The 14,950-nt window shown below is 43.0% G+C and overlaps 1 protein-coding gene across 1 annotated transcript in view; it reads left to right on the plus strand.

Annotated features, from left to right (window-relative positions):
- JPT2 (Jupiter microtubule associated homolog 2) overlaps positions 1-11,430 on the plus strand; it is a 198,927-nt gene extending 187,497 nt beyond the window's left edge. The window contains exons 4-5 of the mRNA XM_069210636.1: positions 7,752-7,803; positions 7,896-11,430. Of these exons, the coding sequence (XP_069066737.1) occupies positions 7,752-7,803; positions 7,896-8,077 (234 nt within the window). The 3' untranslated portion in view covers positions 8,078-11,430. The remainder of the gene's footprint in view (positions 1-7,751; positions 7,804-7,895) is intronic.
- Positions 11,431-14,950: the final 3,520 nt, after the last annotated feature.

A 14,950-nucleotide genomic window follows, 5' to 3' on the forward strand; every position in this document is an offset into this window, starting at 1 on the left:
GTTTTTGAATGACCTCAGTAGGCCCATATATATCAAATAATAATACTTTATCCCAAACAATCCCATCGGGAATCGGTATTGCTGTAATGTTCACTAAGGACAAGTCTCTGTGAATTTTGTGCGAGGGAAAAATGTGGTTTTAAGACCTCATCCACCAGTTCAACTGTAGAGCATTCAGGAAGAAAATGACCATGCATCAGAAGAAAGAAAACAATGACAAACCCAACCCAAAGGAGAAAAGAAAGTACTGTCAATAGGAGCCATAGATAAATCCATGGACGAATAGAATAGTTAATTTTAAGCCAATGTATTAGCTTACGTGCTCTCGACAGTTCTGTTGCAGTAGAGGCAGATAGGTCTGAAGAAAAGTAGTCAGCATCGACGAAATAACCATCATCTGTACAAACAAATGCTGGAGGTGTATTTTGAAGAGGAGAAGCTGCTAAAGATTCCCTCGCTGGTTTATAGTAGATTACTACATCCATTTGTGTAGAATTTGTAGAACATTGCTCTGTATTAGCAGAAATCAATGTAGAAGTAGTTTTCAGTGGAACCATTGGAAGCTCATTTTCCACCCTCTCCAAGCTCGGAGAGGTATCAACGTTGCTGTTGAAGACTTGCAGGGGAACATCCTGATCTGTTGTAGGAGGGATTTGGGCACTACTCAGGAGTCCTCCAGTTCTGCTGTGCAGGATCAGCCACATGGTGTAGCTTGACATTGTCAATGGAGACAAAGCTATTTTCTTTAGAGCCAGGCAGCCGTGGTAGTACCACAGCTCTGGTACCATGTATTCCCAGGACTGGAACCGGTGGAAGGACCAAATTCCTTTTTTCTTAGCAATCTTTTCAGGCACTAGATCCCCAAGTTTTGGAATCCAGCCAGTAGATGTTACTGGTACATTCCTGATTCCAGAGGAGGCAGCATTGGCAGATACATTGTCATCACAGAACGGTTGTATGTCCTGCAAGAAGACAGTGACATGTTCATTTATGTCAAAGGGTGTATCCGCCGCCTACATGCCAGGACCATCAAGATCTGAAACATGCATTTGAGTTCCAAAATGGCATTCGTATGATGTACGCCCCCCCCAGGGACCTTCTGGGCAGATTAAGTGCTCTCTGGACTCCATATAGGTTTGTGAGCCAACTACGACCTGTGCCTCATACTCTAGTTGTTAAAGATTGCTTTAAATCTTGGTTTTGTCGCTCCACGACACGATTTCCCTTGGATGAAATGGAGACGAAGCCATGGGGTCCCTGTGAGCCCTTGAGGCAAAAGCAGGGCCCCAGGTCGAATGGAAAGCCGCAACAGCATATGTACCAATAAAGACTCGCAAATCTTTAATAAAAGTTTGAGCGTCAGCCGAGCGTTGTGGCCAAACCCACAGAAATCTGGAGCACACGTCGACAGCGACTAGGATGTATTTGTATGCATTGTCTGGTGTCAGGGGACCACAATGGTCCAAGTACACACTTTGTAATAGTTTGTTGGAAATTAGGAGAGGTATCGGCGGTGGAACGCAGGTCTTAGTTCTTGATTGGGAATTATTCGAACTCACACACTTGTGCATCAAACAAGCCTGCTATCCGGTACGAATATTTAGCAGGATAAGCTTTAGGAAAAGGAGTGCCGTCAACCGAAGCTGCCACGGTTGCCAGTGTTTCATCATCCACTTTTAGCTTAGAACGAGTTACTGCAGCAACAGAAGCCATAGCTACTGCTGATTTAGCTGTTTCATCAGCCAGAGTATTGCCTTCAACGTGTATTTGAACACGCTGATGTCCTAGTGTATGCACAACATGGACGGTGGGTAGTGTTTCCTTCAGATCTGCTGCCTTCCCCCACAGAAGCCTGTGTTTAATGGTGTTGCCTTTTGAATCTGAACCCATTTTGGCGCCAATAACGCTGATATTCATTGAATGAATGGACACAATAATACGAATCACACAGACAATGTCATCTGCGCATGATTTGTATGTTCCAGTGCCATCACCAGAGCCTTGAGCTCTGCAAGTTGTGCAGTGCAAGTCTGTGTGTAAATATTTTGTGGCTGGAACTTGCCTTCCTTCATGTATCCACTTGCGACTGAGCAAGCAGCAGAGTATTGATATTTTGTTCCTATGGCTGGTTGGGCTGTTCCATCAGTGTACAACATTTTATGATATTGTTCGATAGGCAATGTATTTGCTGGAACTGGATACTCAAGTTCATACTGTAAGAATTCTTGGGTCTTTAATTTGGAGTCAAAAACATAATCGACATCAGTGGCTATCAGCGACGTTGCCCATTGAAACCAACGTGGATGTAATGTTTTAGTGTTTGGAACGCTTGCTTTGGTAACAGCCTCAGGGGCTGGAATCGGGGATACTATAATGTGCTTCCCCTGGACAAGAGGTCTCTCTTTAAGGATCGCCATCTGAACAGCAGTGAGGATTTTCTCAGTGGGAGCATTCACATATCACAATGCCTCAGGGTCAATGTTGTGTAAAATAGATGTTACACGAGCTGAGAGAAATCCTGGGCTGCTGTTGTACCCCTGTGGGAGTCAGCAGAATGTTTCTGAGAGCCAAGGGTGCTATAACTTGTTAGGTCCCTACTTTCAGGTGCTATGTTTTGTCAGAAAAACCCATTTGAAAGATCCAGGGTCGTCTTGTATTTTCTGCGCACTATGTTGTTCATAAGTGCTCTGCTGTGTGCATTTTGTATAGCAAATGTTTTTGTGTGACTATTTAAATGTCTGGAGTCGAAGACTATTCCATATGAATGGTTGGGTTTAGCGACTGGCAATAATGGATTATTCATAGATGAGTCTGAGGGTTCAGTGACACCCTGGTACTCCAATTGATTGAGGATTTCCATCATGGGTGCTTTAGCATCATATTTTGTAGGGTTTTGTGGCTGCGATTGGGGTTGGGATTTTATTGGTATTACGTGGTAGGGGGAATCTTTGTCGCATCCTACGTGGTTGCGATAGAACGCAGGTGCCTGTGCCAATGCCCAATCAATGGCATTCATTTCAACAAGCTTTCTGAGAACAACGGGCGAGAAGGATTTTTCAATCACATCCTCACCATAAGGGAGATTGTGGATGAATTCTGGTGGCCAATCTTTTTCAGCCAGCAAAATATCACAAATAGACATGACGCGGTCCCAAAAGATAGCATCAATTATGCGTTCCATGTTTAACTGAATAGTTAGTCTATACACCCTATCGGGTGTGGAGACACTCATGCCCGCAGTCTCAGCTTTTAAGAAGTCATCAGTTGCTTTCACTTCCAGATGCTCTTGAAGATCCTGGCAAATGATTGTAACCTGCTACACTGTCGAGCAGTGCCAGTGCCTACTTCTTGTTCAGTAAAGCCCTCTTCTTGAGTGGCATGTCGAATTGTAACTGCTGCCACTTTTTTCTTTTTAAATTGGAGGTTTTTGTTGGAAGTTTCTCTTCTTTTTTTAACTGAAACTTCAGACAAGCGTTGAGTCCTTTTTTTGTTTTCACGTACTCTGTTCACTGCTCTGACCACCCACCTCTCACTGCGTTTTTCCGGAGAGTCCTGAAAGGAACAAGGTTGTCGTGTTTCAGTATATTGATATCTATCAGGTGTTTTTATATTATCCCTATTTCTAAGGTTATATCTATTTTGTGGGGTCTCTGCATGCGGAGATTCTCCCCTTTCTTTTTTAGGTGTTGTTTTTTATCCCAGCATTTTTTAGAACCTTCAGGTGCTTGCTTGTAAGTATCTTATTAGATCTGCCTTGAACTTGTGGTTTAATCGGTCTGGCCCCCAGACTATCTCGACCAATACTTGAATAGGTCTCTGCAATAATCTTTGGTAGCTCCCGTTCTTGATCCTCTGGAGGAACGTCATGGAGCCACATGCACACTGCGAGTGCAACTGCTTCCCCTTTGAGATTACTTAATTTAATTGAAGATACTGTGGCAAAACTTCCCATTAATTGCATCCCTAAATCCAGGTCCGGGGTACCCGTTATTTATCTTTAATTTGTTTTAACACCTACGGAAGATTGGCAAGTGATGGTGTACCGTGTACGGTAGTATTGAACGTGGCAAACACTGTGCCCCATGTATTGCAGTTATCAATTGTGGAACCATCCCAAATGGCAAGCACACAGTGAGAATTCCATGTTTTATCCTGAGGTCATGTAAGAGGAAAAACTGCTTCCAGTGCATTTATTTTTTGAGCTAACCAAAATGGAATTTCCTCCCGCTTGGTTGGTACCTTACCCATGATCGAATATACAGTCGCAGATTAATGCCTGGCGTAACTGCATGTTGTTGCACTGGGGCAGCACGTGCTGGGTTGGTATTTAATGTTTGCATGATAAACTGTACTAATACTCTGTATAGTATCGTGAGCTCTATATATAGGCGGGGAACCTCTGCTACAGCTAAGGTTGCTGCTTCAGGGTGTGATGTATATGTGCCCAATAAAGGCCAGGTTGGGCCGTCATTGCTCAGAGGAGCTAACCTAATATGTAATATTGTATGTGGTAGGGCGCCATCAAGCCAGTTGTTATGGTCTTGATAAGATAAAGGTATTTCTAAATATGCATAAGCTCTGTCCTGTGCAGGTATGTTTGCAGGTTTCTAGTGATGAAATGTATTTGTGTTCCCATCTACTGCTGGAAAGGTGACCCAAGAATAGAATATTTCTGTTCTATAGGCTGAATGAGCCTCAACAACAAACTTATCTGGACCCCCTGGGCTGTTAGGCCATTCGCCAATAAATGTGTATTAAGGGGTGGTCGCATATTTACTGCAATTGCTACACGTTGTGGGTTTGCCATTTTAATGGTAGTTGTTTGTTCAGAGATAAGGACACCAAGTGGGGATTGGTCCTTTTAAGGTTCAAGCTTGAACAACCTACAGCTCAAAATAGGTCTTACCTATCTAGCCAAGGAGGAAATCGTCAATACCACAGACGTCTGCGTATATAGTATCTAGAGGCCAGATGTAGCAAAGGGTTTTTCCCATTCTGTGTCAATGGGAAAATGTGTTCGTACATATGGCCCTTGGTGTCTTTAGCCTTAAATGAGACAAAGATATTTAGGAGGATCTCATTATGGTAATGAGGCTACTGGATTTGGGAGACAGGATCACATGGATTGTGGCTACTAAGTAGAATTCCAAACCACATGACGCCTGTTGGCCTAATCCGGGTTCTCCAGCTAACTAGCAGCACCTCATCTCGAGCCGAGAGGATTGTGGCAACCGGGCGCATGACAAGATGACTCCTCAGGGGAGTCGTAGCCGAGAGGATCCCATCCGTTTCTCTCAGTTACTAAAAGTCTCATGCAGGCAAAGAAGACAGAGGCAGAATATAGTTCAATAAGAACTGATTGAAGTAACTACATCTTAGATAAAGATGCATGTATTGCAATAACTAGGATGATAAAACACAATAAAAGCAAACAGGTGACTAACAGAGTAAAACAAGAATAATCATTCCATACTGTCACTAGGAGAGATGCATATATTTCTCCTACCTAAACTATGTCTGAGCACAGAATAATAAGCCCTAATCTGCCTTCGGGTTTTCTCCTTGGGGGTACACCATCCCTCATACCTGGAGGAAGAAGCCTGTAGTCTAGAGAGACACCGTCCCCATTTGGATCAGGGGTCTGGCCGTCTAGGTAGGTAGCTGCAGCATAGCAATCAGTATACAGTCGTGGTCATCTGGCTGGAATCTCCCTCTAAAGTTTCTGGAACAAAGGGGTGTTTTTATAATAAAACAGTTGACATTCTAAGAAATGGTCCCATGTATGAGTGTGTGTTTTCTGTGAATGTCGGAGACACCATATCATGTTTGTCAGCAACCCTATCTCTGACTGTAGCCTTGGAGAAAGCACAGACTGAAATAAATGCCCTACTGAGAACGTAATGCTTTCCTAGACGAAAGTGAGATAAATAAAACAGCACCACAAATATCTCTGTTGCTGGAAAAATAAAGCAGTGTTGAATAAAATAAAACAGGGTTAAAGTGCTCAGCGGCAGGCCTAATTAGCTTAGAACAATGTGTCTTAAAAATTACTAAAATAGCTATACACAGACACAGCAATCACCAAATGATATCCCACTAAAAAGAAAAGACAATTAAACATGACAACACAAATATCATTGTGCACAAATTGAAGGACAATTTCACACACAATCCTGCATTTAGTACACCACTTACAAAAATGTCATTTTGCATGGCAACAATACTCATTTGAGGTAAATAGTTTTTTCTTACCTAAAACATGCAACTATGGAAACTGTAGGTTAGCCACTGCGAAAACCGCAAGGATTCGCAGCAAAGGGAGCAAAAGCTTTGAAGTAGAACACAAAGGAGAAATAAACTGTTATGATCACAAATGCAAATATTTGCCAGTTGACAATCACCCAGCCACCAAACATTTTGAAATTTCCTTTAGTGTCTAGTGGTTTCTGCCTCCCTTGGGGGCAGATGGGCCTAAAAAAAAAACTAGGCCGATCTGCCCCCAAGTTGGGGGGGGGGGGGCACAAAATGGCCAAACATTATGTGCCCCCTTTGGGAGGGGGCGACCCTTGCTCAAGGGGCTGCCCCCACACAATAAAAACATTAACAAAAACTATCCCTGGCTCCTTAGTGGATTCTGCTCCCCTTGGGGACATATGGGCCTAAATAAAATAGGATGGGGCAGAAATGGCCAACAGTTGTGTGCCCCCTTTTGGGGGTGACCCTTGCCCAAGGGGCCCTCCCACACACACAAAAAACTAAAAACATCTCTGGCACCTGAGTGACTTCTGCCCCTCCTTGTGGGCAGATGGGCCAAAAAATAATAGGGATTCCCCTTCCATCCCTGCCCAGGGGAGGGAGGTTAGGAGGCCCCCGTGGGCCAGGTCCAGGACATAACGGTTACATCCTCTGCACCCAGGTGGTGCAGTTGAGGACGTAACCGTTACGTCCTTGGCACCCAAGGGGTTAACAGCAGACAATGTCCTTCCCTTGACCCTAATGTGGTAATGCAAACTAGCAGGCGAAGAGCTGGTGCTACAGGGGGTTGGGCCTACTTGTCCTAAGGACAAACTAAACATGAAAACCTGTTGTCCTTGACCTCAAACAATGTGCCCTGGGAGTCAGGTTATAGAAATTCCACAACCCTGGTTATGATAAGCTTGTTCCTTACCTTATTTAATCACAATAAGTCCTAACATCCGGACTACTCTTGCAAACAAAAGATTGAGGGTTTTGCAAACGCGTAAGTAGAAAACTACCCTCAGATTTCTAGATGTAATGGTATTGTCAGCTCTTTCTTTTATTAATTTAAAGACCTTAGTTCTCAGAGAATATGAAGTCTTATTGTTGAAGGGTTGTTTTGAAGTCTCTAGTGCTGTTGCTGATCAGTTAATCTGGAGTTAAGTAATAATTTGAGTCTCTATAGTCTTTTCAGTTGATCAGCATATGTATAATATAAACCACCAGTTGTGGATAGCATTCTCCAAAATCTACTGAACTCCTGCCACACAGTGAATTCCTCATGTGGATTATTGTATTACCGAAAAGACGTTGCAGCTAGTGAGTGTGGAGGATACTTGAATTTATCAAGCAACTTTGATCAAAAGGAAATGCAAGGGCGTGTAACCCTATTGCAGTAAAAATATTGATTTGAGCATGCACTTGCCTGCTTTGCTTTAATTTCGAAATAGACACTAGCATAAGAAACAACATTTCATTTTGTTTTGCTTACTCATTCCGTTCTTATGTCGCAGGATAACATAACCTTGTATGGGAGACGAGAAGAAGCCCAAAAGCCTGTGCCAGGTGAGCTTCTGCACTTGACGGTTTATTTTGAGTGAATGTTTAATCCTTGTGTGTTAAAACAGTGTTGTCCATTTGTTCCTCTTTGTGAGCAGCTTCAGAAAATTCCAAGGAGCAGGTGGCTATTAAAGAGAAGAAAGACCTGGGAAAAGAGGAGCACGCCAAGGAGACTGGGCCCTCTGTTACCGACCATGAGCCCAGATTAGGACCGCGACCACGCTCACATAACAAAGTCCTCAACCCACCTGGAGGGAAATCCAGCATCACCTTTTATTAACACCTGAATTTCAGCAGAACACTCTGCATGGAACAGCCCGTTGAATCTCAGCTTCGGTTCATGGAGGGAGGGTGGAAGGGTGTTTGAGCAGCACTTTAAAGGAGCTTTTGGACTTCATTACTGGAGAAGCATATTTCCTTTGACAGTACTTCTGAGCGGCCCAGCTCTGCTACTGGTGTTTAGATATAGCATGTTCTTTTGTGTATATCGGGAGTTTAATGGTTCCAAGCGTAGCACAATCACCCTACTTGCGAAGAAGGTTGGCGGTTGAACAGGCAGCAGTGCAAGTTTTATTCAGAAAGCACAGTGGAGACCACCTGGGAAACACTGATGCTGCATAATATGGTATTTAAATTTACAGTGTTCCCTATACCCATCATTTCTAACCCTCGTTTTCTAAAAGCCACCTCCTACTTTTCACTGGTAAGGACAGTTCCTTTCCCAGTTTGGTTGATTTGTGAACAAATTTTGCAAAGTAGCATTTCTGTATATTCTACTAACTGGGAATAGGGTCACTGGCACGCAGCAGGAATATTCCCGATGTGACGTGTCCTTGCCATTGACAAGCAGCAGGAATATTCCCTATGTGACATGTGCTTACTCTGTATTTTCCAAGGTGACACAGTAGGATATTCCTCTGTCTTCCCCTCTCCATCCGCTACAATGTACTATATAAAAGAACGCCCATGCATGAGGCAACAACACCAACCTTTTTTTTAGGACCGATTTTGAGCCGTTGATATCCTTTTTTATGGTTATTTCAGTGTTGGCATTAAAACCTGACTGAAGGAGCTTTTTAAGACCAAGCACAATGCGATTGTCCCACTCATTTTGGTTTATATGTATTTTCACTGCTTGTAATTTAAATTCTGCAGTGACATGTTTACAATTTTATGCGGTGAACGACAGTGTCTGGATGCTGTTTGGCGGCACCTTACCCCTTCTGTTTTCAGTAAGTCTTGAAAGAGGCCTGTGAAAGCGATATCCAGATGTGGAAGCATGAACTTAGCCTGTGCAGTAAACTTTCCCCCTGACATCTTGACTAAGGCATGGAAACTCCAGGTGTGGGGTTGAGGACAGTGATCTCAGGTCATTGAATATATTTACTGAAGCCACATTGAATAAAAAGTTTTTTTTCTTAACGCTTCAGTTGTGAGTTTAGCTATAGCATTGCTCTTCAGAAGTGTTCTGTGCCATATCTAACATAAATAATCTGGCTTCTACTACATTTTGCAAGTATCCTATTGACCCTAAAAATCATTATGCGGAGTCCACAGTTGTTGTTTTTTTGGGGGATGGTAGAAGTGGCGCTACCTTTATACTGGCCAGGTATTCAGCCGTGTTTGCTGGTCACCTAGTCTGGTAGTGGAAGTTATAGATTAAGGGCTTTAGATCTCATCATGTAGCATTTATTGCCTTTTTAGGGGTATGTGCGTTGTGACATGAACTGAAAACCTTAAATGCCAATGAATGCCAAGTCAATGCCTTAGTGTGCGTGTACCCCCATATGCGTTCTTCACTCTTACCCACTGCTTGGGCCAGTCCCTTGGAAAAGAGCGAAATCACACACTCTGGTTCCGTTCAGAGTGCATTTGTGTGCAGGAGGCTTGTAATGAATTGTACTGTTGTTTTGGAACAAGAGCTTACAGGGAGAGGATTGCCCTCCAAAGGCTATGGTGAGAGCCCAGTACAGATACGCGAAGGAGGTGGGTAGAAAACATACTAGAAACCATTTCCTGATTTGCATATGAGACTCTGTATACAATTTGCCACCAGGATTTTTTTCTCTGCTCACTTTTGCCAAACTGTTGAGGCTCGGACTTCCTGCTTCTCACATTCTGTGCCTGGAAATGTTTGACCACTGTATCTGTGCAGTAGTCATGACGTGGATGTTTTTATACCAAAGACTGGGCTTGCTTATCATTTGGTAAATAAATACACTGTCATTCTTTCCTTACCCGTGGGCCTCTTTATCAGGGATGTATGATGGAACAACGCATGCACTTACCACGCATACCTTTACAACGTGGTAAGTACAATGCATGGTCATTACCATGCATGCACTTACCACAAAATGTTTTTACCACGCATATGCTTTTACCAGGCAAGTCTTTACCACGAAAAGTTCGTAGTAAAGGCATAGTTCGTAAAGGCATATGCATGGTAAAAAGTAAAGGTAAGTATTATATATACACACACACACACCTTTCCACCCAAAAGCTTACAAATTACCTTACCACCCCAAAACCATACCCACCCTGAAAACTAAAAATGTCCTTACCACCCCAAATCCCATACCCAACCTAAAAATGCCCCTACCACCAAAAAAGCCATGCCCACCTTAAAATCTGAAAATGCCCCTACCACCCAAAAAGCCATGCCCACTTTAAAACCTAAAAATGCCCCTACCACCCAAAAAGCCATGCCCACCTTAAAACCTAAAAATGACCCTACCACCCAAAAAGCCATGCTCACCTTAAAACCTAAAAATGACCCTACCACCCAAAAAGTCATGCCCACCTTAAAACCTAAAAATGACCTTACCACCCCAAAACCCATAGCCACCCTAAAACCCATACCCAACCTAAAAATGCCCTTACCACCCAAAAAGTCATACCCACCCTAAAACCTAAAAATGCCCCTACTACCCCGAAATCCCATACCCATCCTAAAACTTAAAAATGCCTTTTCCAATAACCGTTACCCACCCTAAACACCATATATATATATATATATATATATACTCAGTCCACTTAATACTTACCTGTACTTAACTTTAAAACCTTTACCCACGCATACACCTTTACCATTCATGCCTTTACAACGAAATTCGTTGTAAAGGCATGGGTGGTAAAGGTATATTCGTGGTGAAGGCATGCGTGGTAAAGCCATGCATGGTAAATGCATATGCGTGGCAAATGCATCTTGTTGCATTTGCTGAGTTGTAAGTGATGTTTCCCCTTTTTTAGTTGCGACTATTAACAATTTTTTTTTTTTTAGGGAGATCTTTTTAATGCTTTTTTACATTTTACTCAAAATTAACATTTTAAGTTTACTGTGTTGCTGCCACTGTCTCAGTTGGCCTTTTCTTCCGTGCCTGTGGCTCTAGTAGTCCTTTGCAGTCAAGCCTTAAACAGAGAATTGGTTTATTTTTGTAAGTCACATTTGTATCTTTTCATATCATGTAGCGTTGAATGGAGTCATCATTACAACACCCCAGCCTGAATCAAGTGCCACTACTGCAGTTAAGAATTGCTTCTCCTGTGAAATAAATGATGCATTTCAAAAATTGTATAAAAAGGACTGCTCACCATGTACCTCTGAATCAATAAACTTCGATTTTTGTAACAGTATTCTCATTTTTATTTTGAAGGTCATTCTTTAGGTTTCTGAGAGACGTTTCTGAAGAGCGTTTTTTAGAGGTGTTGAAAATATGTATGCCTGTGGTGTTCATTGTTCTGCAGCATTTGTATGACAAAAGTTTGATTCCATTTGTGTTTAAAATGCAGCCCCAAAGGCTAGGAGGGCAGAGCTGAATTGTGAACTTGGGTGAGTGCTTCGATTTACTTTTGGTGTTTGGGCTTACCGGAGACGACATCAGTTTTACTACATTGTGCAAACAAAACCAAATGATTGAATTAGACAAATGGAGGGACTTGTCTGGATAAAATGTTGTGGCCCAGATCAAAGGAGTTCAAGCAGATGTAAATGGAATGCTTACAAGTTATGGTCTTTGGCCTCCTCAATTGCATATAAGTATAAACAAATCTATACATTCACCATCTCCTTGCTCTTCCATGTCTTTCTCTACATTTTTCTCTGTCACTCTCTATTCCCCTATGTGGAAAAAGGCTGGGAGCTATACAAATAATACACTTGTAATTAATTGCCTATTGTTGCTAATAGTATCTAAAAGTAGTGGTAATTGTTGAAGCTTTAAAGATTGAGTAACTTTCAGTAAACCTTGCTAGGAATAGAAAACCAACTGCTAGCATATAAAGTTCATTCACCGTCACCTTCCTTTGCTGAAAAATGGCATTTGATCAGTATTTGAAACTGCTTTCATCAAATAATCCAGCCACAGTATCCACCTTTTAATAACTCAATGCTTTCCCAAGTTGTAGTGATCTAGTTAAAATGTACACAATGTGAGGGCAAAAATAAAGTAAGTTGGATACTCACTGTGCCTTAATACAATTGGATGAGACATTTAAGTATCTATGATGTTGTTTAGCAAAGTACAGGTTGTGTACACGTTCATTTGTGACCCCATAAAAATGTATTGGGTCATAGTGTAAAGCTTGTTCAAAGATTTAGTTGTTCTGTGCCTCAGCCACAGTGGATGTACCTCTGTAAAACTTGGTACACTCTTGTTTCTGCTCCTCCTTGCATATAGAGAAAACCCGTTCTAGGGATTAAAGAGATGCTCTCAATGCAATGGAGACTCAGGAAAAGCCCGATTGGTTGAAATCATTGGGGCAGAAAATTGTTGAATTTATCACTGCCTTTTTAGTTGGACCATTCACATAAAAAGGCCACAGGACCACATACCAGATGTGCATGAATAAACATTTGGCCACAGGGCTTCCAGGGGTTGTGTCAAGAGAATAGCTTTTTTCTGGTGGACTTCATGTGGGCATGAAGGGTCTTGGGTGGCGACCTAGAGAAAAAGAGCAGTGGTCCAAGAAATAAAACCCATTATTGATTAAAGTGCTTCATTTGCATCTCTGTTGGGGGATTGTTCAGTTTAGGCCAGAGTCACGTCTCAAGATACGTAGCCTCTTTGTATTCTTATCTTCCTTTAGGTTCTGACAGCCTTTTTCTTGTGTGCGTTCTTATTGGTTATCCATGTTTTGTAACACCCCAGGCTTAAAAAGGTGCTGTCTTACAGAAGATGATAATGTTACTGACCTGTGCTGGTAGCAGAATCTGATTATTTTAAAGCCACTATCTGCTGGGCTTCTTCAGTGGGGAGAGACTGAGGATAATCAGAGGTTATGACAGATTGTTATTGTTAGACCTGACAGCCTTAGGGTGGTTATCCCCCAACATTTTGCCTGCCTCCCTCCACTTTTCTAGCACTGTTTTTGTTGGTTTTAGACTCCGTGCACTTTACCACTGCTAACCAGTACTAAAGTGCATATGCTCTCTCCCTACAAACATGGGAACATTGGTTCATACCCAATTGGCATATTTGATTTGCTTGTAAGTCCCTAGTAAAGTGCACTACATGTGCCCTGGGCCTGCAAGTTAAATGCTACTAATGGGCCTGGAGCACTGGTTGTGCCTCCCACATGAGGAACCTATGTGTCAGGCCTGCCATTGCAAAGCCTGTGTGCAGTTTCACTGCCACTTCGACTTGGCATTTAAAAGTACTTGCCAAGCCTTAAAGTCACCTTTTTCTACATATGTAACCCCTAAGGTAGGCCCTAGGTAACCATTAGGGCAGTGTGCTATGTAGACAAAAGGCAGGACATGTACCTGTGTGTTTTATTTGTCCTGGTAGTGGAAAACTCCTAAATTTGTTTTCCACTACTGTGAGGCCTGCTTCTTTCGTAGGCTAGCATTAGGGATACCCTCATATCCTGTTTGAGTGGTAGATTCTGATCAACAAGGGGTAACCAGGTCATATTTAGTATGGCCAGACTGGTAATAGAAAACCCTGCTTATTGGTGAGGTTGCATTTTATATTACTGTTTTAGAAATGCCACTCTTAGAAAGTGAACATTTCTCTGCACTTAAAATCCATCTGTGCCTTACACCATGTCTCCAGTCCAGTCTGGGCTGGGCTGGGTTGGGTGACAGCTCCCTTGTGCATTTTACCTAGCCAACCACAAACACAGGACACTCAGACACACTTGCACTCATCTGCATACTGAATGGGTTTCCTGGGTGGGAAGGGTGGAGGGACTGACACTTCCATTTTAAAGGCTAGTGGCATGCCTTCACACAATGGACTGCCAAACCCCCTACTGGGACCCTGGCAGACAGACCTGTACTGAAAGGGGAACTTGTGCACTTCAAAACCACTCTTTGAAGTCTTCCCCACTTCAAAGGCATTTTTGGGTATATAAATTGGGTCTCTGACCCCACCAACTCAGACATTTGTGGAACTGAACCTGTCAAGAGGAACTGCCTGGCTGCCCAAAGGACTCATCTGGACTGCTTTGCTGTGAAGGACTGCTGCCCTGCTGCCCTCTGACTTTGCTGAGAAGTGCTCTCCAAGGGCTTGGATTGAGCATGCCTTCGGTTTTCTGAAGTCTCAGGGCCATATAGACTTCATCACTTCAAGGAAACTCCTTGTGGGCCAAAGATCGACGCATAGCTTGCCGGAAACGGCATACAGCGTGCCCTGCAACGAGAAAATCGCCACACAGCCGAACCCGAACAATGCAACCTGACTTCCTGTGCAGAGATCAACGCAGCGCCTGCGTTGCGACCGGAAATTCAACTAAAGACCCTACCCAATTGATGCGCAGCAGAGCTGGAACGACGCAGCCTGACTTCCTGAGTGAAGAATCGACGCAGTGCCTGCTGTGCAAGAGAAAAACTTGATGCATCGCCTACCAGATCGACGCAACGCCTGTCACTTCTTCCCGCACTCCCAGGATTTTCCCCACACCGTCCCTGGACGGCCAAAGATCCCTGCATTGCAGTGAGGAACCAAGACTGTGCGCCGTAAATCAACGCAAAGCCCCTTGCAGCGAGGAAAGAAACCATGCATTGTCTGTGTCACATCAGAAAATCCGATGCATACCTAGTTTGGGAAACAGTACCTTGTGATTCTTATGCAAGGTGGAACAAAAGCATGAGAATGTACCTACATAATCATGTTAACACCACTTTGCCTTTCTCTTGGCACCACATACAAGT

Source organism: Pleurodeles waltl, chromosome 10, assembly GCF_031143425.1.
Source record: "Pleurodeles waltl isolate 20211129_DDA chromosome 10, aPleWal1.hap1.20221129, whole genome shotgun sequence".
Classification (NCBI taxonomy): domain Eukaryota; kingdom Metazoa; phylum Chordata; class Amphibia; order Caudata; family Salamandridae; genus Pleurodeles; species Pleurodeles waltl.